The sequence below is a fragment of the Glossina fuscipes genome, unplaced genomic scaffold (genome assembly GCF_014805625.2).
Source record: "Glossina fuscipes isolate IAEA_lab_2018 unplaced genomic scaffold, Yale_Gfus_2 26, whole genome shotgun sequence".
Lineage (NCBI taxonomy): Eukaryota > Metazoa > Arthropoda > Insecta > Diptera > Glossinidae > Glossina > Glossina fuscipes.
This window is the reverse complement of record NW_023998421.1, coordinates 7,228,209-7,254,381: the sequence shown is the minus strand read 5'-3', so window position 1 is coordinate 7,254,381 and position 26,173 is coordinate 7,228,209. Positions and strand designations below refer to the sequence as shown.

Below are 26,173 nucleotides of genomic sequence, written 5' to 3'. Positions count from 1 at the left end.
TGATAATTGTAAATACATTGCAAACTTTTGTTATGAACAAAAAAGAAAATAAGAAAATATATGCATAGAGAGGAAGAACCGTTGACCATTTAAGTTTTACTGACCTCAGATAAAATTCGTGAACGAATGCAATTAAAATGAATATTTTATGTGTGTGTGCTCGAACTGCTAATCAACTTAATTTCATTCACAGCAGCAACAACAAAAATAACAACATAAGTCTCATCACCTCACCTTACAATCGTTGTAAAGCATACATAAATATTAATAACAGTATTTTCTCAAACTCGCTTTCATCGTGTTGCTAACCAAAAGTTTTTAATTTTTAGTATCAAAGAAAGATAAACACATTATGTGCCGTGTTCTAAGTGAAGGTTAAAAGGACTGAAAAAAAGCATTACTTGTGTTTCTAAAATTCAGCGCGGACTTCGTACTCACTAAATGGCGAGATGATTAATGCACTTGCATTGTCCTACAATGTACGCGAACTGCGAACTTCGACCTGCAGGTTACAGATTGCGTTGACAAACAACATCTACAGTCGTAATGTATAGTTTCAAGTGAAAGAGCTTCAGTTTGTTCGATGTTGTGAAATCGACTCTAGTTTACTATTTCCTTTTTCAATTAGCATTTTTGGACTTGAACGAGATTTCAGTACATTTTACTAAAAATTATCCCAAACTCGACACATATTCCTTATTAAAAAGAAGAAAGACTTTTCTTCTGCCGGAATCGCGGCAATAGGGACTACTTCGCGATGTCTTAAAAGGAATTGAAAAGCACATAAAAACGTAATGTAACGGTAATTTCCTAAATCACCAGATGATCAGCTTGCAAAAGAAAAAGAAAAACGAAAGTGAAGTGCAAGCATATACATCAAATGCTAAATTTCCGCATTATAATTTCTATAATTTGTAAAGCATTAAAACATAAATATCCATATTTGCGTTCGTTTTCGCAGTAGCTCCTTTAACTAATACAAAGCGGATGATAAAGCCGCCAAGCATAAAAGAAGATTAAAGTTATTATAATTTCTTCATTTTGTTTGTAACATATTCTTGATAGGGATTGAAGTTGAATCAGATCTGTTTGTCCGTCCCTCTGTCGAGTAAAAAAGGTAAATGTGGTCGCAAAAAATCAGATATTTCGATGACATATCTCTTCTTCTTGTTTTTTTGCAAGTAGCTTCGTTGCTACACCCGCATCTCATAAGAACGTAAGCTATTTCAATTTACTTTAAGATTTTACAGTTGGTAGAGACTCAATTTTTTCGTATTAAATGGGTGTGTTTTATTCCCTTAAATGTCAATTTACAAAAGTTGTCATTCATTTATGCGGTATTGCTTTCTTTTTACTTCCTAGAGGACTTTAATAAGACATCGTGCTATATACATATGAATTTCACTGGAGCGCAGAGCCAAAATCTTGCATCTTGCGAAAACTTCGTAAGAATTTTTACGTTCACATGCATATGTGTTGTAATATATATATATATACATCAAGAGAGTATGCAAATTTTCAAACCTATGTTTGCGTATCCTTTATCGCCTTAAGAAGCAGGGACTCTCTGTGAGAGACTGTGTGCGATATCGATTACAATTTCAAAATTTTGTCAAATGGATTAAATGTTTATTTTTAACATTCTCTCCAAGTGAAGTCCAAAAATCCGCCAAATTATATTTTTTTTAGATATTTTTCCTAAATTCTTAGTATAAGTTGTGCGCAATATTGTGATATTAATACATAGGCGCGATCAACTTGAAATTGGTTCTCACGATATTGTAAATGCATATATGTCAGAGGATCCCGAATGCTTAAATATATATTGTATTTAAGTACATATATATGTACATATATATGCTTATATGTGAGCGATGTGATGTAAGGTATTCAACGATTGGCACACTGGCTCATTATTTATAGTTTTTACTTGTTTTCCAGTTATAGTTACGTGCGTGTTTGGGCTTAAGATGTATTGTCAAAATTGACGTAAAGTTATTGACGTCAAGTGTGTACATGTCGAGCTTCAACTTTACATTTTTGGGCACACTGAAGAGTTTAGCTAAATGAACTCATGCCCATACAAACACATTGTAGAATCTCTGCTGCTTGTTTTGAAGACATTACAGACAGTACAATAAATCGTTATTCGCGATGTCTACAGATCGAATTTTCAAATACAAACCTCTCCTACCTTTTTATGACTTTCACGAATAAGGCAAGGTCGCTGATATTATAACATAAAATCGTAAATTTTTTCCATTCTTCTAAATAGGTGACTGCATCATTAAACCAATATCGTCGTTTAAGATGCAGCAACTGACGAGTTTAATAAAATGTTCTAAAACTGCCTTACTTACACTGAGCAAGATTTAAGTCCTTTCAAACATATAGTTTCAGTAGTGTTAGTTAGAGTTAGCTGAAAAATGAGGATGTCGCATTTAGAAGGCATCAAATAAATAAATCTGCCATGCAATCTATGACGCTCTGTTTTGCGCGTTGCTATACTTTCGCTCCCTTGTTTGCTCGTCGTCATTGATTGTAGGCGTCGCTTTTGTCGAATCAGACGTATTTTTCTTTGAAATTTTAGCAGCAAGTTTATGAGCAACGTATGCTATCAATTGTAAATTATAATTTTTGTCCCACAATGATGTGGTTGTGGACGATGTAGAACAAGAATATATATTTCATGTTTCATTCTTGTATATCGATTTACAAAACAGACAAATAGACGGACTGACAACTCAATCAACTCGGAATTTTATGTTGATCCAAGATGTGTATATATACTTAGTGGAGCCTTTAATCCGTATATTGGCGTGTTGCAAATAATCGACCCCCCTACTCCACCTCCAATTTTTGGATGATGTACGTAAAACTTCAAGATTTAGATCGTTTTCGAAGCAAAATTTCCAGACAGTTTATGCTTTAAAGCTCAGTTAGATTTTGAATTTATTTTATATTTTGAATAGAATATTTTATGTGCTCTCCGTTATATATTTCTATGCATCCACATGATAGTGTATACAGATATCATTTAAATCAATTTATGGACTTCATCATAACTAAATTAAATTAAATGAATTGAAATAATTTACACCTGACTGGTTTTTTACTTATTACTCATGGGCTGGAATAGACATAGGATAAAAATTTCCACGTGTATCCTACAGAAATATAGGAAAGCGGTCGCATCCATCCACTATAATAGAGTATCGGATTTTCGTATTTAAGTTTTTTCCATTTTCCTGGCGCATCCAAATGTTACGGTCCCAGGCAAATATAATTTTTTTACTTGTTGTTCTAGATAGTGATTTATTTATTAATGGAATCTAACATTCAATAGATGGATTAAATTTAATATATATAGTTACCATAGAGATGACAGTAACGCATTCTCGTATATAGTTAAAATAAATTTATTTTATTTGCTTTAAAGTTTGCATTTGAGTGCAATTGCTTCTATACACATACGCGCGTACAGATGTAGTTGATTACCTTTGGTTGGTATACCAAATGAAATCGTTCTAATTCATTTAAAATCCCAACGCATTATGATATTATTTATTACTATTATTGATAAAACGTGAACGACTGGTCTTGTTGCTAGACCGGAAAACAGAATTAGAGCGCATTCATTACTTAACTAACTTTTATTGGTATCGTTACGAAAATCATTCTCATACTCAAGTGATACGAACCTAAATTGACGAATGGTAAGGCAAAAAAAAAACAAAAAAACTTTCCATCATAGTATAGTAGTTAGAGTGCACAGACATTGAGTAAAAGCCAGCAAAAATCTATCGCTAGTAAGAAAAATTTTATAATAAAATACAGATTAATATCGATTAAAGTATAAGAAAACGATGTATGACCTTCGAAAGAAAGAGACAAAAGTGAACTGCTAAAGTTTTTCAATGCATATAAAATCGCCTTGATCAACATTGAGTGATTTGTTGTCCGCGTTTGCAAGCATAAGGAATTGGAAATTTTCTTCATCTTTGACATGCTTCGGCTTACTGGTTTTTGTAGCATGCTATCATTGAACTATATCTGGATAATTAGCTTTGATTTTAGTCTAGACATTGTAGAGATGTTTTGCATTACAGCCTATAATGACGCATCGGTCAATAAATCCCGGAATTGGCATGAAGATGTCATCTTTAAGAAAAAGTGTAATATTATTTTTAGGAAATACCAGCCACTTGTTTACGAATTATCGTAGCTTAAGTCAAGCTACTCTCGAAATATCGGATTTTTGTTCAAACTCACGTTGGTTTGAAAAATTATCTGGCAACATTTCTCCTTAAAAAGCAACAATTTGGGGGTGCCTTACTGATTCGTACGGAAACGTACTGGATGCCCAAACGAGATGATTATGTCAGAAATCATAAATAAAAAAAAAAAATTAGAAAAAGTTACGGAAGGTAGCTGACATCACAAAGACATCAAGAGATATTGTATTTACATTGTAAAGCTATCGTATTTTCTCACAAGGAGAGACCGTGTGACCGTGTCGCAAGTCAATGGTCAGAATGGGAAAATTGCATGGATTTAAATTTGAATTCCATCAACCACTGTTTTCTCCCGATAAACTTCCTGGCAACTGTTACCTTCTAAGAAGAATGAAGAATTTTGGAGCAAATAATGAGATCAAAGCGGGAGCTGAAGTGTATTTTAAAAGTCCTGAGAAATTCTGCTTTAAAAAGCCGACAAAATGATAAAAAAGTTTTGTGCTGATTGTTTCACTTCTAAAATAGATAATGAAATGATGCTGAAGTGAACTTTTGCAAAAAAAAAAATATTTTTTCTTATTTAGTCCCGGGACAAGTTGATCGATGCATTTACTAGTTAGTTAGTTAGCAATAATGAGTTTATAATTACGTACCTACCAGTTTTGCTTAACGAAACTATGTCTAGTTTTAGCAGACGGTTGTAGTCGTCTTTCTTAGTTCAATTTTTATAATACTTGGAATAATAACGCAACGCCTTAGCATTTCTTTGACACCTTTAATAACGCATGGCTCTTTGGAATTGTGTAAAGACTTTGTGTATGCTTGTCCTAATTCAACATTTTTATTACTTATAACTACTTGTTCTGATTGGGAGCCATATAGTCTACGTATAATGTTATAAAAATAAACTTGTTTACAAACGTCTTTTTATGCTTCAACAATTTAATAATGAAAACAAGTAAAAACAAAAAAAAAAAAAAACACATGTTATAATAAAAATTTCGCAACATGAATGAAGCATACATTACACAAATAACGACTTCCCCTTAGCGAAATGGAATATGTACACATACGAACATATATATCTGAATAATTAATAATGATGTGTTTGTGAAAAGAAACTAAACCACAAAAGGAATAATAAACACCATGAAGTGAACTGAATTAAACGAATTTATTTTTTTTTTTTTCTCTATTTACCAGAAAAGTATAATTAAATACAGAAAAAAAAAAAAGTTTAAATAAAAAATACACCAAATATTATTACAAAGCCAAAAAATTTGTTATAGTCATTAATTAATAAGAAATATTTACAAAAATGATAAAACTTCAAATGTTAGAACAGATTGAAAGTAAAGACACAACTTTTGAATCTGGGACAATCATGAGTCATTCGGCCAAGGGAGATGACAATCGCATCGCCTCTTCACCTTTATATCAGTCACCGAAAGCATTACGCAAGCCAACGACAAACGGCAGCCCAAAATCGCTAAGTCAAGGCTCATCGCCAGCTGGGTAGGTAAAAATGAAACAAAGAAAAAACAAAAATCCAATTTTCCATCAACGTAAATTGAATATTTATTGATATTGACCATATGCTGTGGCGTTTTTTTTACTGCTCCGTCCAGAAAAAAAAGCAAAACTAAAGGAAGTCATATGTTCCTCTAACATTGATGTACGCAATATGTAGAACGCTTCAAATAATTTCTTTTATCTCACATTTCGTGTATGTTATGAAAAACGACTTCGTAATCACAATATATCTATGGCAGTGCACATGAGAACAGATGATGCCGAAGACATATAATGGAATCTTTTGGTCGTTAAGGGAAAAAGATACTCAGATGTTTGTATCTTTAAAGGTATATATTTTTTGTACGAAAGCCCCCGCAAGAGATATGAAAGTAGCGTCCGCCCAGCTTAAGTGGTGATTAATGCATTGTTAGTGTGCTTTCTCCAATTCTCAGAATGTCTTTGGCTTGGATTCTGAGACATAAGCTGAAGAGGCGATATCTTAGCCTCTTCCGAGGACATAAGAAATGAGCTAAATGGTTTCAAAAGAGTAAGAATAAGCAAAAAATTGAAGTTGAAAACTGAGCAGAAAACGAAAAAACATTTATACATTATTATGAAAGGATTAGGAGAAGCCTTGAAAGTTTACGAAGCAATAGGCAATAAGCATTCTAAGATTAGAGAATGACTGCACTTGACTTGACAGCGAATGAAAATTTAAGTATCAAACGACTTGCGCCGCCCTGCGCTACTATCAGTAGAGCTATATCACGTTTTGTGCTTATATGCAACAGCCAGAATAAGATGAGGTAGACACACATTTTATTATAAAAATTCAAAATTATTTGCGAAATTGATTTTAGATGTCTGTCTGATGTCTGTCTGATGTCTGCATGATCTATTCTCTTGTTCGACCTGCAAGTCGCAAGTCGAATCACATGTTTGAACCCAAAGATGGGCGCTATTGAAAATAAATTCGATCAATCCTGGATCACTCCCCATATAACTTCCTGTTTTCAAAAAGTTGCTCTATAAGAATAATTTGCGATATTTAGTACTTCAAAAAGACTGCTAGCGATGGCTAATTATGTAACGATGTTGAAGTATGCATCGAAAAGATTATCCCAAAGAAACGTACTATTTGTTCTTCTTATATTATTGAAAATTATTTTCTTATGTACTTAGGTAGTTTTTGAAAAAGTATCTGAAGTTTTATAGTTTGGCCCAATAAAATTTTCAAATCCAAGCACATCTTAATGCCAGTTCAAAGCCTGAAAGAGAGCTGTGTCAACCTACTTGGTAAATATCTGCGCTAGTTAAATACGAATCTACTCCCACCCCTCCCACTCCCCTTTATTCTTCATTGGTGTTAAATGCGGAATCGATTTAATCCTATCGGTCTACCATTTCATGGCAATTAGGACATCGACATTGTTTAGAACAGGAAGCCTCTTGTCCCTTTTGTCAGATTAAGAATGAAAATCAGTAGAACTTGTCCCTGGTTCCGTTTACAGTTAATGAAATACCGATAATTTTCCGAAATCTCGCCTTCGAAATTTGAAGTGTAAGTTTGAAGTGTTGAGTCGAATTTTTTCTTAATAAAATCTTGGTAACAAACTCAAATATCAATAAAATATTTTCGTGATCTACTTGTATAGAAGCTTAACGAACTGCCCATGAATATTCGGTTCTTATTACCGAAATAGTTCGAAGGAAAGTATGACTTGAAATATACGCGATATATGTCAGACACAATAGTTAGACGCGCCGAATGAATGATTTCTTGTTTATTACAGTCAAGTGGCGTACACAAGCTAATCTTAGGTATTAAAAAGCTCCTCCTAAGTCGAATATATCTTATTTCTTGTTTTCCCATATATTCGATAGCAATGGAAAGGAGAAACTTAAGTAAACGCCTTTGTACACATATTAAAAATTTCACTTGGATTAAAATTTTGACTTTGGTTTGCCCAGCGCTTGGCTCTAACAAGTTAATAATACTTGCAAAAGTTTATATCCTTTTGGGCTTTACTATGTACAATGGAATCCATTGACACTTGTACGGATTCTTTCCATTTTGTGCCAAATGAACAATTGTTTTATATACTAACTCTAACTCCATAATAAGGATAAGTTAAAGATGATTATATAAAAATATTCAAAATATTCATTCAAAAAGACATTTGAAGTAAATAATGTAATCTTCGACGGGTACTATTGTGCCATTTTTAAAAACGGTAGATATTTAAGTGTTTAGTTGCAAAATACCTGAAAAAGCAGAAAATCAACCATCCAATTAATTACCGTATTTTCCGGACTATAAGGCACACCATTTTACATGGAAAAATTAACTCAAACTTTGGGTGCGTCTTTCACGGTCTGAAGGTAACATTAACATATTTTTCAACAAATCATCTCTAAAATTTGAGGTACGTTTTTTAGTCCGAAAATATGGTACGCCACTAAGGGTAGATATGACACAAGTTATCTCAAGACAAGCGGGGTAATCACCGATTTACTTACACTCTTCGTCCATTATCGTCGATAGCTAGTAATAGGCTTCGACTGTCGTAGGCGCTTTTGTACGATTTTTTTAACTTTTATATCTTGTTTTTTTTTACTTTTATAAATCTGTAAAATCTTTATTCTAAAACTAAAAAAAACAAAACTTGAGACATGGAATCAGTGCAACAGAAAGACATTTTAGTCCACCAAGGACGCGAAGTTACCGCAACAGGACTTATAAAATGACCAACAATTTTATAAGTTTGTACCTGGGGAAAAAATTCATGGGAAGCTATGAAAGAAGAGTAAAATATAAAGTCAAATAAAAATTGCTATAGATGGCACTGAAGATGACGCAGTTTTTGAAAGGAGTGACAGCAGCAGTTCAGCTGAAAGCGATAGTACCGAGAGTGAAGATGAATTGATTATTCCTAGTACGAGTTATTTTAACAATAAATAAAAGTTTTGATCTGAAAATAACATAAAATACATTTTTCCAAAAATCATCTTATAAATTTGAGGTGCGACTTATAGTCCAAAAAATATGGTACTTCATTTGGTAGAGCGAATTGGAAAATGATAACAAACTACTGACCATTGTTATGATTATATATAAAGTCGTATAGAACCTCAATGTTATGTTCTTCTGGATAATGCCAGAAGTTTCTTCTTTGAAAAGATCATTACATTTCATTTTCCTATATATGAAAAATATTCTCTACAATTTCGACATGAATAAGCACTGTTTTGTTATACTTCTCCTCTTCTCTTATGTACATCAAACACTTTTGCCTCTTCTAATTATTGTATCAAGCAAACGTATACGCGTAATATATGTGATAGGAGTTTTTTTTTTCTTTGTCTCCTCTTTTCCTCCTCCTGTATTTTTCTCGCATATCTTGAATCACTCGCAACAGCCACGCATATGTAGTCTTGGTTTGTTGCCAACTGAACAAAGTTCCATTACAATGAAACCTCAATGCACATTAAGGCTAACACCTACACTCATATGTGCGCTTAACTATCACATCCAATAAACATGAAAATGTAAAAGAATATATTACATGTGCTTACGTCAGAAATAGGTCAGTATTCATAATTTTGTAATCATCATAAAATGTTCAAAAACTTTTACTTTGCATTATTTCAGTCGAAATTAGGCAGAACATATCCCAGGGGGGAAACACTAAACGCTAAACGCTAAACACGGCTTCACTGTATTTTGACATCGCCATCATCGCCACATACAACCCTCTTTTTATTTTGTAATTCTTCATAAAATGCGGAAAGTGCATATTTTGATGTTGGTTGTCAGGCTTCCTTAATGACTCTTCGTCAGTTGGAGTATACTTAATACCGAAACAAATAAAAACAAATATACTTAGTTTAAAGCGAATTTTTTGATACCTTCTTGTTTTTATAGGGTGGAATATTTCCACTTAAACCGAACCGAAATTACTTTTTCTTTGCTCACGCGTTTGCTTGGGCGCTTGTTTATGACTCATCGCTTTTTTGTTTTTTTTTTTTTTCAACTTAATTCATAGGCTTGGATTGCATTTTCAACTATGAAGAAATGATTTCAATTGCGTCTAGAGAGTGCAGCTCTTTTTGCCGTTTCGACCCAATCGGAATTGTAGAGTTAATAGACCTGCTTTCTTTACTGGCAACATAAAATACACACATAAATACATAAAGGCAACAGACAAAGACTGAGAATTTAGGGTAAATACAAAAACATAATCTCTAGTGTTCACATATTCACGCAGATGAATGCGCACAAAACTATAAGACTGACGGTAAGGATAAGAGCTTGCGAAAAGGAAGTTATAACCGCAAGACACAAAGGAAGCTTTCAGTAAATATTTCTTGTTATTGTCTTCAGGAAGGAAAGGAAGTTTACACATATACCTATATTAATAATAATACAGTTTCTCTTAATACCGCAGGCATATGCGGCTTTTTCAGATTCATACTCGCAACTTATTTATAATAAATTTAAAATAGACATGAAATTTGAATTTTAAACCGTTGCACCCCTACGATAAGAGTAACTTTTAAACATTCCTTTCTTTTTTATACCGTACTTCTAGACGTCAACATTCTTTCATGGGTAGCCCTGATAAGGTACGCGGTAATACTCAAGATCTCTTCGAACTGCTGGAAAAAGTACAATGTTCTCGTTTGGAAGACCAAAGATGCGAGCTACCGGCTTACTTTGCACAGGTATGTATTTACTTTGGATCAACTTTGTAAATTTCCCTATTTAAAGCATTCAACGAGTTTTATGGCCAGTATTTTTAGTTTAGTTAGCAAAATTTCCATAACGCAGCAATTCATAAAAGATTTACAATACATTGACCCGAGTAATATTCAGATTAATTTATTTTGTGAAAGTTTTAAAAATGTTCCGAGCTATTTGTGGAAAAGTTCTGAATAGCATTATATATATAACAATTTTAAATAATTATCTTTTTGTTATGGCGTGATCACATTTGTTAAAGATCGTGAAAAGTTGCAAACTAATGTTTGTTTGTTTGCAAGAATGTAAAGTCAGCCTTTAAAAAAGTAAACATTTAAATTATAGTTACATTCTGAACATTGACAAAAAGAATTATGCAAAACATTTTATTGAAAGTATTATGCAGGTGAGGTCTGGCGTGGATTCTTAAGCGAAGAGCAGTGTGTGGGGAAGTGAAAGCTTCTTAAATACTTATATCCCAAGGGCGTACAAGGGCGCGATAAGTTTGTGCGGGTGTATACAACACCGGAAGATTTTTACCTTTTTTATATCTTTCATTATACTATGTTTGTCCGTTCATCTGTCCGTTTTGTATTCAACCTATATGAGACATTTCCATAAAAGTTTGTCCGCAAACGTATTTTGACTCAAAGGTGAACGCATTTGAAAATGGTTTGGATCGGAAAATTTTTCCAACCACTTCCCATATAATGCCTCATTTTGGAAAGTCGTTAAAAGAATACTTGTAAGCATTTGTAGGTTTTCCTATACCCTATAGTGCTATTATTTGTTTTTGCGAATCTACCGTTATCAGACCACACACTATTTTGAAAAGTGTATATATATATACATATACGATATACGAATAGCTGTATTTAACGAAGTGATGTAGCGTGTATAATGGCGGACTGTGGAGGTGTATAAAATTTCATCAATATTCCTCAAAACTGCGACCTGTACTTTAAACAAATTTAACGGACGGAAGGATAGACGAGCTTAGAAAGTATTCAGGAAGTGATTCTGAATCGATTGGTATAATAAAAGGTGGGTCAATCTCAATTTCTTGTGGGTATTGTATACATCCCCACAAACTTAATAAATCTTAAATAAATAAAACATAACACTTAAATACATTTTTCCTATTAAACTGTCGAAGGACTTTTTGTACAGTATTATATTTTAAAAAAATCGGCTATACGAACTGTTGGTTACAATCAATTTGATTAAAAACCTTGAAATGCACACCAAAATAGACAATGTTTGTGTAAAAGCATTAAAAGACCTATAAACAAATTGGGCATTGCTTAGCTCACCTCTCTGCTTTTCTGCAAGATTTTTCCTTTTCACCGTTGTTAACTTAAGATAAATGTCCACTGTAATTAAAAAAAAACGATTTTTCTAAATTCTTCGAGTTAGGAACCCATCTTAAATAGCTTGAAATGTTTTTATATTAAAATTCCCGCATTAAGTGCTAATATGAGCTAAATTGGATAGAAACTCTACACTAGCAAGGTTGTGTAGGTAGATACGATATCCACCACGTAAAGTGATCCATGATGTGCTGAAAAATTGTGCAAACATATAATTTTAAGCAACGAGTATTGGTTTATCATAACATATTAATGGGAAATACCTTGCAATCAAATAACGCAAATATATATGTACGCTTACTTACATGTACCTATGTGAATATGCACAAATAATATAATGTGCACACATATGCGTGCGCATGCAGACCTAGTTCAATTTATGAAAGATTTTAACATTTCGAGATTAAAAAACTTTGGTTTTCCTTAAAACTTTTGTGTTCATAACCATTTTTAGGAAAAGAAAAAAGAAATATTATTACTATCTATTTCTCGAAAGAACGTTTCCCTACATAGTCATTTTTTACGAAAATGTCATTTTTAAATTGGTTTTCACTATAATTTATAATGCTTAAAAAAGCATGTGAAGCGGCAACACTGTTCTAAACAAACAATTCATTTCGCCATCTGGTAACACATTAGCCGGAAACTCTCTCTTTAAAGCCATTTCGCTTCCTTAGTAGTTTTGAAAAAAAAATTGAAGAAGGCTTTAATAAAATTTTGTGGTAAAAGTATGAACATATGAAGAAATGCATCCCTAGTCTTAAAATTTCGAAAAGGCCAAATATTCCAACTTTATTTAAATTTTGTGGTAAAAGTATGAACATAAGAAGAAAATGCAACTCTAATCTTATTAAAAAGGGAAGAGAGATACACTGCCCATTATTTTGCGTCTTTTTATTAACACATGCTTGTAAAAAGTGTTAAACAGTACACTAGTAATCCTATTAATTCTAAAATGCTTTAAAAAAGTACAATTTTTACATCTCTGCGGTAGTGAAACTGTCTGCACAGTCTGCAAAGTCGTAGCATAACGAAGTTAAAGTTAGCTCTAGTGTTTGATTTGCTTGGCACCCATTAGAGTATTGCTGGCATTGTTATTGTAAAATTTTGTTTTACTCTCGTGTTTGAAAAGGAGAGAAGAAAATAGGGAGAGAATCACCACTTTTTAACCATTGCTTACGTGAATATATAAACCTAAACATTTTCTAGGTTTTTTTCAGTCAATTTTTTCTCTTTCAAAAGTTAGTTCGATTTTCGTGTTTTGTGTCGTGTGGATAATAAATAAAAAGAAGTGAAAAAAGAAAATTTATTTTCATACTTCCAGCATTGCTTTGAGCATTAATAGCTATATATAAATACAAGTATATGTGTATTGGATCAGTTGTTGTTTCTTTTTTTTTGGCTTGTTAGTAAAAAAAAAAGAAAAAGAAATTTATAAATAAAACTTTTTTTTACATTACATTGCAAAGCAAATGATGACTATAACGATGACAAAACCATCTATGTGGTTGTTGTTATATTGCAAAAGGTGTACAAAAAGTATAAGTGTGTGTAAAGAGAATGGTTTTTTCTATACTTAATCCATTTACATAAAAAACAATCGTCACAAGCAATTTTTAAAAACAAAGGGTTTTTTTCACAAAATCCATTAAATGTGTTTTTTACGACTTATATATGGCAAGAGAAGCGCTTTGAAAGTTAGAAATTAATAATAAAATTTTCAAGTCAAATAGTAATACTCACAAAAGATATCCATATGCATATATATATATTTGTTCAAACATATATCTAAAGCTTATGTCAAAGCTTCATATTACAGACATACTTATACGCCGAGGAATATGAATACAAAATAAACAAAGAAGCTTAAACTGCAATTACTTCTCCACAATTGCTTTAGCGTTCTCGAATAAATAGATAGTGTGTAACGAAAAAAAGTAAATAACAAACCACCATTCAGAGCGACATCGATCGACAAAACACAAAGCTGTAGAAAACTTGCCAAACAAGTCTAAAAAATATAACGAATTCAAAAAATACGCTCCCAAGTAAAACGTCAAGTAAAATATACAAATAAAAAATGAAATAAAAAAGAAAGAAATTAAACTGCCAAAACTACTACTAGTTAGGTGCGCGTGTGTACTTGTACAAATCAAGGATTTATACGTATTTATTTAAGAATACGTATACAGATGTAATTGTCTTTACCATCGTTATTATTGCCATCGCAACCAAAGTCTACATATGCGTGTATGCATACATATATATATATATATATATATAAATAAAATATATATGAAAAATTAATACCGGATTTGCTACGTACGCCCACTGTGCACTGATGTCTATGCAAGTGTTAAAGAAAATCTGATATTCCGACTTCTTTAAAAGGAAGCGTTAAGTAACAGACATCAAGGGCGCCTTGCTTAAATTACACAAAGTGTCTTTTAACCAAAGTGGCATATTATACCGAAGGGGCTGAACGTCGTTGGGTGCGTCAAGCTGTTATGGGGGTACTTAGGTGGCGCGATCTGCCCGGATCGCGAGTATCTGTAGGAAACCATCACAACAATAATACTGCTAATAATCAAAATAACAATCATAGTAACCGTGGAGAGGTAAGTCGTCATGTCTGTAGTAAGTGGTTTTTAAAAAAATTGATATAAGCTCTTCGAGAGGATAGAAAATGCCAAGCGCACAAAAACATAAAGCGTTGAACACAATGCGTCATGCAAAACATCTTCTTTTATATGGTTTTACTCCAGCAATGCAATGCAAGTTATATGTTCAAAAAAACAAATTGTATTTTGACATTTAAGTGCATGATGCACGATGCCAATGTATTCATTTTGTTCAGTGCTTAAGTCCTCATCACATCCACTATTGAATGTATTGGCATAGCCATTTAATTAATTTACTTTTTTATTTATTTATTCATTCGGCTAACATAATACAGTCGTTTAAGGTATATAGAGAGGCCTAAAATTACTTACTGCGTAGCGTAAATATAAATTAATTATATATATTTCATTAACGATAATGACAACAGTAAACTTGAAGTAAATTATTAGGTCGAGTCATAAGTAACTTCCGATACAACTAGATAAAATCTATTGTTCGTATTTACCCACTATAAATTACCGACATAAGCGAGATTTTGTTTTCACGACATTGATAAGAATTCAGTTAGTCTTCTGCTTGTTACATTAAAATGTTTTTCTTAACCCCTGAAATGGAGAGTCAAAAAGTGCACATTCGATCTGCAAAACTTTGGGAATTTAAACATGGCAATAGCGCTACGGCGACAGCTGAAATAATATGCAGTGTATATGATGAACGACTGATAACTGATTGGTTAGAAATTGGTTTGTAAAATCCTGTTCTGGAGATATGACCTTAAAAAACGGCACGTCTTTTCGACTTTGACAACAACAATTTAAAGGCAATATTGGAGCAAAATCCACGCCAATCAACAAGAGGTTGAACATCTTACAATCAACTCTTAAATTAATATAATCTTGTTATTCAATGAAAAGAAAACAAATGTCCGATAAAAAACGGAAGTTACATATGACTCGACCAAATATATCGAGTATTCCTGAAAATTCCATACAAATTGATGTGATCGATTTTCGCAAGGAGACATCGTGCGCTGACACGCGCTATGGAATATTAAAATTAATTCTGTGAATTCTGTGAACAGGTTGGAGCATTAAACGATTTAATCATAAAGACGACTCCGAACGCATGTCTCCGCTTATAAAGAGTTGGAGGATTAATCAATTTCCGACCGTTAACGTTTGCAGGCAAAGTACAAGAGGCATTTGTCGCCCCTTTCGTCTAATGATGTCTGCGATAATCCTGCTTGTCTGTCTAACTATCGAACTACTGACTGTTATTTTTTGGGATACTCTTAAGTAGCACTTGAAGACCATCGGATGTTCTATAAAAGGAGGCACGTGTCATTCCTGAGCTAGCTAGTTCGGGAGATATGAGAGGGTTTAATCGAGAAAAAATACACCTGCTTTGCTCTTGTAGGAAACTACTTACTGGGCGGGCAGATCATAAGAACTGGGCCGTTCTGAACACTAGCCTACCTATGATTGCCTTTCGCCCATGATTTCCCTTAGTCGTCGTAAGGGAAATATAAAAATTTATTTTTTTGTTTTTTACATCAATACTATATTCATAGCTTGGAGACCAGACCAGTGATGTGTACGTTAGGCCTGGCCGTGCAAACGTGCGAAAATCCTTAACTTAATTTCTAATACACAATAACCAGTAGAATGGGCGGCAACTTACTAAATTCTAAATAATTTTGTTAGTTGATATAAGTGTTCGTCTATACGAGATTAAAACTGCTAAGGTAACAGGTGGCGCCAATGTACCTGGCTAAGTCCTCTATACCCCAAACACGAATCATTAGGGATCAGTCTGTCTTGTTAGATTTTCTTGGTTACACTTACGGAATTCTAAATAATTTTCTTAAGTGAAATAACTGTTTGTCTAGACGAAACTAAAATAATCTAAACATGGAAACGGTATCAGTTCGTTTACAAAATTCGTTCTTTCTAGATATGCTTAGTAAACAAAAACAAAAAGTTCTAATACAATTTTATAAACTCGTAGAAAGTATTTGAGTGATCCGATAATCTATAAGAGATGATATCGGTGTGAAAGGAGAAAGCAATGTCTATTAAATTTAACTGGCACGCTCACAATCGACAATAAATCGTTTTCATTATACACTTGTATGCTGCGGTAAATGTCCACAATACATCTCAAGGCGAATGAATGATAAATGTTTTGATTGGCTTGTTAAAAGTTAAACAAAGTCCGAGTCAGATAACAATAAGATAAACGAAAAAGTCATGTTAAACACAATTCGAAACTATTATATTAAGTTAATATTTAACTTCATCTGTTCAATATATTCTTTGTAAATGTTTTACTCGCATAAGCAAAAACAAAATGTCAGCGTTGCAAGAGGAAAAGGTTGAAGAGTGTTGCAATAATCTTTGAATAAATTGATATTGTTGATGGTTAGATATTAATGACCATATGGTAGCGTACGATTTGATGCCATTTATCAAGGATGAATCCACAACATCGTTTCCAATTAAAAGATTCTTAATTAACGTAGCCATAACTCACCTTTCCTTTCGCTGATTCTTGACTTGTTGGAAGACTTAGTTCGCTTCGAATATTGCAAATTCCCTATTCAGACTAAGAGAACATTTTCGCAAGCACAACAACTATTTGCGAGAAGGCGTCGCGCGGACTATTATTATCATTACATATAATTAAGAAAGTAAGTTTTTGACATACAGCAAGCAGTAATCCCTTGTATTAAATTCGGCCTCAGTGATCGGATAGGCAAAAAGTCTCGACTAAGAACTTAATGGTCGTAGATTTACATAGTAAGTGCGGTAGAGTTTTCGATAAAGACGATAGCCTTCCATAGTGTTAGTGCTATACAACTTTATTCTTAAACTTTATTTTTCTGGCTAAATTAATAATGAAAATAATTTTTTTTTTTTTTTTTTTGTGATTCATTCATTATGAGACATTTACGATTTTTGGGAAAAACCATGATTTTTGCGAATACATTCTATATATGCCATGATGCACCATCGGCTTTTAATTATCTTAACAGCTTGTGCTATAAATGTTATCTTCTAAGGGTGAAATGCTCACAACACTCCTCCAATACTAAATTTTTTCCTAATTTTGTAAACTCAAGAAGGCATGTCTCTGCTATGCCTTAGTATGTATCATATACAGATCGAGACTTCTCTGAAGAACAAGGAATCTTGAATGCATGCAGATGTCGTGAATCTATACAAGACTGTTCACATAGAGCTATGTTTCAAGTCGATTTTAATGATTTTCTTACTTGATGTTTGGTGAGTGGTTTAATATTGAACCTGGGTAAATATAAGAAAATCACCTTTTCAAGACGGGCAGTATATCGAACACAATACTTTATTAATTCACATAAATTGGAGGATACAGAAGTGACTTATGATTTAGGTGTGCCTTTTGATAGAAAAGCCCGGTTTAACTTACATAATCGGTGCAAAAACCATTCCCGCTTTAAGGGATTTGCCAATGGGGCCTCCTCGTAACCCTCCCACTAAATGAAGATAGACTATTACTCATATCATTACCCTCTCTGAAGAAACGTCGATTTATGCTCGATATCTCATTCTTGGTAAAATTGATGAATGAAATTATAGCTTCTATAGCTTTTTTGACTTCTGAAGAAATTATCAGTAAAAGCAATTATGAATTATTTACGGCGCTTAGGTTCCTTAGCAACAATTTAAACAAGGTCCGCAACCTGATCAATACATCTGGTTCTATATAGTTATTATAAAATCAGCTCATACATGGCCAATGTTATACCTTGACGATAATAGTTAATAAGTGTGTGAGTCGTGTATCGGCAAGCGTTGCATTAATAAAGTCTCGAAACTCGGAATAAAGAGCCAGGATGGTGTTTGCGTATTGTTTAGTTGCATTTTATAGAAACATGCGTTCAAAAATATAGATGTAATTACTTTGGTTTAAGTTTTGTGGCGATAGCATGTTGCATTGTTTATTGTCTGTTCAATTGTTAATTCGTAGCCTAATTTGGCCGATGTAGAATACAGTAATTGAATTGAAAAAAAGAATAAATAAACAAATACTTGAGACAGTTCGGTGAGACATTTTGCATATCAAAAGCCATAATTTTGATCATTTTTTTTTTTTTTTGTAAAATTGCCAAAGTCGCAGAAATGAGGATAAGAAGTTGAAGTTTCACACAAGGCATTGCTTGATCAACTGAGATTGCGATCTGCCTACAATTGAAAAAAAACGGAGACAATTTTCCAAAAACGACGACGACGACGACAATGTTTTCATATCATCTTCTGTAACTTTCGACCTCGTAAAGATATTTCGGAAACGGCGCTTGAACTGTTTGTCAAAACCTGCCAGCGTGCTTGGTTCAATTGATTTACTAACACGATAATTATGAAAAAATCCGCAATATAATTAAAATATTTAGTAGGATGAATTGCAGAAGCATTCCGTTACTTATAATCATTGTCTGAAGTTAGTTGTAAGAAAAGTTTAATCTATTCAAGCCCTTTATAGCGTGCATATATGATCTTTGACGATAACGAAGATAGAAGTGAAGACAGTCTAAAAGATAGATCGAAAACTTTCAAGCCCTCATAGCTCCTGAATCGCAACATTACCTTAGCAGATGTCATCAGTGAAACTTAAATTACTTAATCGTTTGTTTATTACTTCACGTAATAACTTAAATTTATCTAAGAAAATGTTTTAAATCCTACAAACGGATATATAAGATTCACGCCAAATCAAAAGAAACTTTGATTTTTTTCACTCACTAGTAGTAGCGTAGTAGTAGTAGTAGACTCAAGTAAGATTTGATCGAGTTTTCTTACTGCAGTAATAAAACTGTATCTCACTTGCAAAAAAGAGCATCCAAAGCGAGTTTCGTCTTAATGAACCCATTAATTGACATTATTTTATAGCGACATATTTTCTTCATAGACACCAAGAGCGCTATCAGGTTTTAGGGTGTTTCCGTACTCAAAACGCGTGGGAACAATTCCATAGATAATACAATACGTGTATATATGTAGATATGTGTTACACATGTGCATATATATATATATATATATATATATATATAAATGTGTATATGTATATGTGCGTGTAATCAAAAAGTGTCTGCTTTTACATGGAAAATGTTAAAATATACATAGCATAAATGAAAAATATCGTAACGATCAACCTACACAGTATGATCAAGTAAAGCTTTCAGCTGTTAATTCACATTTATATGTACGTGAATATCTGTATCAATCTGCTAAATATCAGCATGGCTTCGATCAACAAAAAGCAAAAACTTTCTCTTTTGTTTTTCGTCTTGCATTTTCATAAGTATTTGTTATTTCATCTTACAAGTCTAATAACCCTACTTGGAGGCTGAATGCTCATTAACGCCATCGGTGATAAAAGAGACAATAAAGAATTATTGTTCCTAATGTTAAATTATTTTGCATTAGCTTTTATTTCTCGCTTCATGTGCCTTTCGCGTATTACTTCGACTCTACTTAAATCCTAGCAAAAAAAAAAAACCCAAACAAATATATTTAATAAATTTACCCTTCTTAATACATATTGCGAGTGACTTATAACATATGCACCTGCTTGCGGTTTTTGTCTTTTTCTTCGCTGCGAGTTTAAGAAGAACTTCCGGTTTGAAAAAAAAAACCAACTGCTGTGTTAATATTGATGAAAGCAAAAAAAAAAAAAAAAAAAAAAAATTTAAATCCACATTTTCGTTGTTTCTCTTTTTCGACAATTTCGCTTTATTTTCTTTTGAAATTTTTCATGACAGTCAATGTTTTGTAAAAAGTGTTGCATGCACAGACGTAAGAGAAACACACACATATTTTCGTTAACAACAATTTCCTCTTGTCTTAGTTTTTTTTTTTTTTTTTTTTTCTTTTTCTTTTTTATTTCTTCATGTCTCACTGTTTTACATTTTAGTTATTTCATGCATACTCGTACATAGCGTTTTGCTCATGCTACGATCTTGTATGATTTGCACCTTTAACGTTTATAACATTTTCCATCAACTGCTCTCACCTATTCTCGAAATTTATAAATGTGTGTTATCGCTTTGTCATTTTGAATTTTTTTTTTTTTTTTTATCCTAATACATTCGGAAATACAGAGCAGTTTGTATTTAGTGCAGATGTCGGTGTTTTTGACATATATCGACTCGGAATTAATTTCCATTGTTTATACTTAAAGTTAATTTTCTTGACGGAGTAAGATGTCAAAGTTCTTGGCTATATTTGTTGTAAAGCAAATATTACGAGCTCAGATGACTCTTAATGAATTGTAGGGCCACGACGCAATCAAATATTACATACACATATCATGTATATGTGTAGTAATAATTATCATAGTTTATTTAAAAAACAACAAATTTTGTTAGTATAGGTCATTAACGTATTAAATATTCGCTTTAAACCCTACTGCGTTTCTCTTTTCCTCTTTTGCTGTTTTGTTTATAGCGCCCGAAATATTTCTCAGTTACTGTAATAGGTATGCTCCAGAAAATCGTGAAATATTTGGTCAACTTAGGCTGTGGTTATGACGAAAGCGGCATTGCATCGCCCGTTGTTGGACGACTCGTTCGGTTTGTTGTTACCTCATTGTTTATATCCTCATATCAATGCATGTGCGAATAGAGACGTAGTTATGCTAAAATTTGCATCGTGCGATGTCGCACGACCCAAGGTGATGCAATACGATAATACTTCGCTTACAAAAAAAAAAAAAGGAAAAAAAAAATGTGACACGCCTACCATGCAACAGAAGCTGAAAATGCCTCTACTTTGTGGATCTTTGGGTTATTATGCATAAACTACAAGGGAGGCATATGCGTTTTCACATGTATTTTACACAAATGGAATGCTCATCCAATGTTATGGAGTAGGAAACCGTACCTTTTTCGTTTTTTTATGATAAAGTTGATGGGCATAAAAGATTCGGTCACAACCGAATATAATTTTCTTGTTTTTTTTCTTTTTTTTTTTGTATGTTTCCTCTTAGATTCAGGATTGGAACCGATATGTGTGCCAAACTTTACATCATCATCTTGTGTAGTTAATAAAATGCGCTTGTTTGTTGCCTTCATCTAAAGAGTGAAAATTTCGATTGGACTTTATCCTTACAATCAAGTCGAAATAGGTTTATGAATATCCGAGAATGGCCGGAACTCAGGCAAAATGTAAATCAGGCGAATAGGGCGGCTGCGGAACAATGTGACTTGTATATATGCCGGAGAAGTCTCGAGGAAGCAATGCATTGTGAGAAGATGCGTTACTGTGAAGCAAGAAGCAAGAAAGCAAAAAAATTGAAAGCAAGTAATATCACGCAAACAACCCATAATGTGCGCAAAGCATATATTATTAACAGTTCGTCTTGACGGCAATCATTCGTAGTGCCCGACATTACTATCACCAAAGAAAATTCAGTCTTTGTTCCTTTAGACTACAGTGCACCGAGATTTGTACAAAAAATTCAACTAAATAACTCTCTTGCCCATCGAATAAATGAACGATCAGCGTAAAATTCTCAATATTTCGTAAGGCACCCCACCTTGTGACCTGCTGTCCTAATTAACGCTCAAAATTTGATGTGATACGCAGACGAGCATTCCTTTAGCAGATACAAGGAGAGGGGACCAGAACAAGTAAAGACAAGTAAAAATGGGACACGATCCGCCATTCGATACTCTACACCACCTCGCTTAATGCAAACATTCGCATAATGACATTTCCTAATAAGTAAAAAGTATTGTATGAGAAGTAGTCGAAAAAGTGATGCAATCCGAACCGGTTGGCGTGACAAATTTCATTGAAATACCTCTAAAATTACGACTTGTAAGTTGAACATAAAAATACATGAGCAGACAGACAGACAAGCTTGGATCGGTTCAGAAAGTGATCCCGAATCGATCAATATTACATCTAATCCAGTAGTCTTGCAAAAAATACTCATCTTCTCCCCGCGTCCCCCGCAACTCTTTCTAATATGTCGCGACGTAGGGTGTAATGAGAATTCATAAATATTACTTTGAATAATTTATAAGCTATAGCGGATGTCGATATAACATATGGAATAAAAATCATATTTATCGTAACCTTTTGAAATTCAATGCGAATAATTACCTGCTTTTCGGTCAACTATAACTTGCAGTAAAGCATAAAAAAAGAAAAGAAAAAAAGTGTATTACAATTTTGAAACCGAATAAGAAATCAAGGAAACAGCTGCTTTGAAATGAATTTCTCAAGACGTCCAGACAGATGCGAAAAGTGATTAGCAGTTAAAAAATTGATGAAACGAATCGTGTCGATAATAGCTTTAACTGGCCATGCAGTGCAAATAAATGACACTGTATTGTTGTTTGTAGTTTGTATATGAAATCGCAGCTTTTTATATATGCCGAATTGTGTATGCTCTTGCTTATGCGAACAACTTTGGTATGAAAAGTTTGAAAGTAAAATTATCATGACTGACAGAAAGTGCATGCATGTATATGTATATGTAATGCAACTAGCAAACCATATTCGTGTATTAAGTATATGTAATTTCTGTTTTTGTCTTATTGGTGGAATGTCTTTTTTTTTTTTTTTCCTTCAAAAAGCTAGAGTTATGAAATGCAATGACTCATAACATTTGTATAGATGAAGGTTTTTTGGTAATTTTATCATTTATCATTAATTACATGCAAAGTAAGTTATCAAAAAATTTTTAAATCAAATTGATTTGTTAAAAATTGAAACGGCAATGGTCATAACTAATCAAGTTTATATTAAAATAAATGCTAATGTAACTTTTGAAAGTATTGCCGCATATCTTAAGCTCCGCTCATCGCAACAATAAACTTGTTCTCCGCAGAGTGCAGAGAGTATTTGTGTCAATGCATGCCTGCCTGCCTGCCTGCCTGCCCGCCTGCCAGCCTATGCATCTTATTATAATAATATTCACGCACAAAGCAGTTACCGTTCGATTATATTTTTCTTCGTGACGTAACATTTATTTTCTTTTTATTGATAGAATTTAATGGTTACCGTTTTCATAACTTGTAATTGCGATTCTTCGATTTTATGTTTATATTGAAAATCATACTAGTCAAGAAATTTCTCCTTGCAGATGCGTAACGGGTCATTGGCCTCGAGAATGCATTTTATTAAGAAAATTCAATTAATTCATCAAATAATTGGACAATTGAGAACAAAGAAACGATATCAGAATTAAGGAGAAAGAGAATTCCGTAATCGAAATAATGCTAATGAATAGATTAACACCTATTCCTTATCTATTGCTGTTTGTTTGATGGACACCATTGTCGAATCTGACCTCCTATGCCTATATACTACCTATGAATTGTTTAGTTTTTCTTTTTTTTCGTTTTTTTTTTACATCAAACCAAGAACATTTTGTTGGAAAAGATAACGTGGCGGACGTATAACACACGCAAAATTAAAAACACATTAATCAAATATAGTTTTAATTACGAAATACAAAGAAATAATAAAATAAATAAATAAGAATATTTATATACCAAAAGTAACTCTAATCTTACTAAGGCTCAAACAAAGAACTCTATGCTCACATTGGGCCTTTTTTTTTTTTTGCACATCTCAGCGAATTTTCGGTTGTTGGTTTGCTGAATAGAAAAGGAAGAAGAAGAAGAAGACGAAGAAGAGAGAGATAGAGAGACGGAGCGAGAGAGAGAGAGAAAGAAAACAATAGGAGAATATTTAAATTGAATAGAGATGCGAATCCAAGTTGCCACAATACATAGATTCGAGCTGTGGAAGAATACGCTTTGGATAGTGCGATTTGGTTATATAGGAGTCTCATAAAGAAGTTGTACTCGACTTGTAGCGATATCTGGATTTACATCATGTACATGTTAAAATACATTAATATAGAATTCAAAGATCCTGAAATCAAAAAATCCTTTTTGGATGTATTTACAAAGCTTTTATCTTTTGATTATTAAAGTTTTTCCTTTCTACGAAGTAGTCGAGATGTTTAACAAGATAATTGTCAATTGACTAGAGGTCCGATGAATTTAGTCGGCAAGCCAGAGATTTCTAACGTAATCCATTTACATTTGTAGAATGATAGTACCGTGCAATATCTACTTAACTTATTCAGTTTGTGGAACAGCAGTTATATGGTATGCGGCCAAATAGTTTTCTGCCGAAGAAGCTAGACTTGCGTAATGATTAACGCCAAGCGCATACATATGTTTATATTCGCACAATTCGTTGTACGATTCCATTCGAATCCCATCAAACCATTGTTTTGCCTGGCCTTAAATTGGGCGTTGGCGCCATTTGAGCATTGTCGTCCTTCTGGGAACAGGATTTTTTCGCATCCTATATTCGTATGCAATCAGCTTGTCATAGCCGATTTTAATCACCTTAAAAAATTACTTGAATCCTTTTCGTATCAGGCGCGACTCGCAGACAACGAATCTGGTTCATTACGTATTTCAATATTCTACTAAAAAATTGAGTTGCTTCTTGTATCCAGAATTGTTCGGACAAATGTTGCAGACCGGTGTTTTAGTCAATATTTTGTTCCCCAATAATTTCATATGAAGACATGTCCCGGTCTTCCTCAATTTTATGAAGAAATTCCCCGACGAATTCATCAACGACTGTTGAGCATCTCTTCGCCTTCGTTCTTTAAGATTGAAGTATCGATTGGTGTTTCTATCGATTTTCATAAAGCATTGCCGCCATAAACGCAATCAATATTTTCGCAAACTGGCAAAGTGAATTTTTTTCAAAATTTCGGCTCATCTTTAAAACACAATCGCTTGTTGCCTTCAATTATCGGAGGACTGTCAACTTTTACATTCAGTATAGTGTGATGTGATAAAATTAGCGTTACGAAAGTTACGCAACGCTGAAGCGACATGTTGAGAAAAACGCCCCAAAATTTTCGCTTGACTAATTGAATGCTAAGCGAGCGGTAGACCTACTAAATTTGCGGTTTGCATCGATCGTTACTCATATATTTTATATTTCAAGCAATGGCTGAGGTAACTAGGTCGCAGTTTTTACAATAGCTAAGTAGAAATCTAAGAGACCACAAATTAATAATCATCGCTTCTATCGCTTTGTTGTTGTATTAATATTTATACAACTTGCACGTAGTGAGCAATCGTATTGTATTTTTATCGATAGCGTCATTTAATCATTTAAGTTTGAATAAAATAATTAACTTTTAAGAAAACCAATTTCGCCTGAGCTATGAGTGATGGAGGAATCCCTAGCTTTTACTCACGTTCAAATTACGCAAAGTTAACGTTTAGGATATTTCAAATTTATTGGTGACCTGTCTGCGGCTAACCAATAGCCATCAAATTCAAGAATTATTGCTTTTATGGCTGCTAGTGAATAATTAAAAGCAAATAAACGATAATCTATAAAATAGAAAGAAATAAATGAAAATGATTGTTTTAATCAAGCTATTCAGTCTTGGTAAGCAGAAATTATGCACGCTGACGGGGACCGAGCCCTTATGTTATCCGATACTTTGCGTGGAATTTTTGATTCTCCTATTCGCAATCAAGAATTAAGAGTTTCGAAGACTCGAAGAAGTAAAGCAAGCACCAAGCATATAGCATCCTATAGTCATATGACTTGTCTAAATGCCGAGTAGCCGACGGGACGGGATTTCATAAAACT

The 26,173-nt window shown here is 33.2% G+C and overlaps 1 protein-coding gene across 4 annotated transcripts in view; it reads left to right on the top strand.

Annotated features, from left to right (window-relative positions):
• LOC119635536 (rap1 GTPase-activating protein 1) overlaps positions 1-26,173 on the top strand; it is a 61,045-nt gene that overhangs the window by 30,576 nt on the left and 4,296 nt on the right. For 2 of the 4 annotated variants that reach the window (XM_038030374.1, XM_038030371.1), the window contains exon 2: positions 10,343-10,475. In XM_038030374.1, coding sequence (XP_037886302.1) covers positions 10,359-10,475 — 117 coding nt within the window. In that variant the 5' untranslated portion in view covers positions 10,343-10,358. Of the gene's footprint in view, positions 1-5,489; positions 5,751-10,342; positions 10,476-13,080; positions 14,480-26,173 lie in introns of those variants that run through there. The other 2 variants (XM_038030372.1, XM_038030373.1) reach the window with 2 other exon arrangements.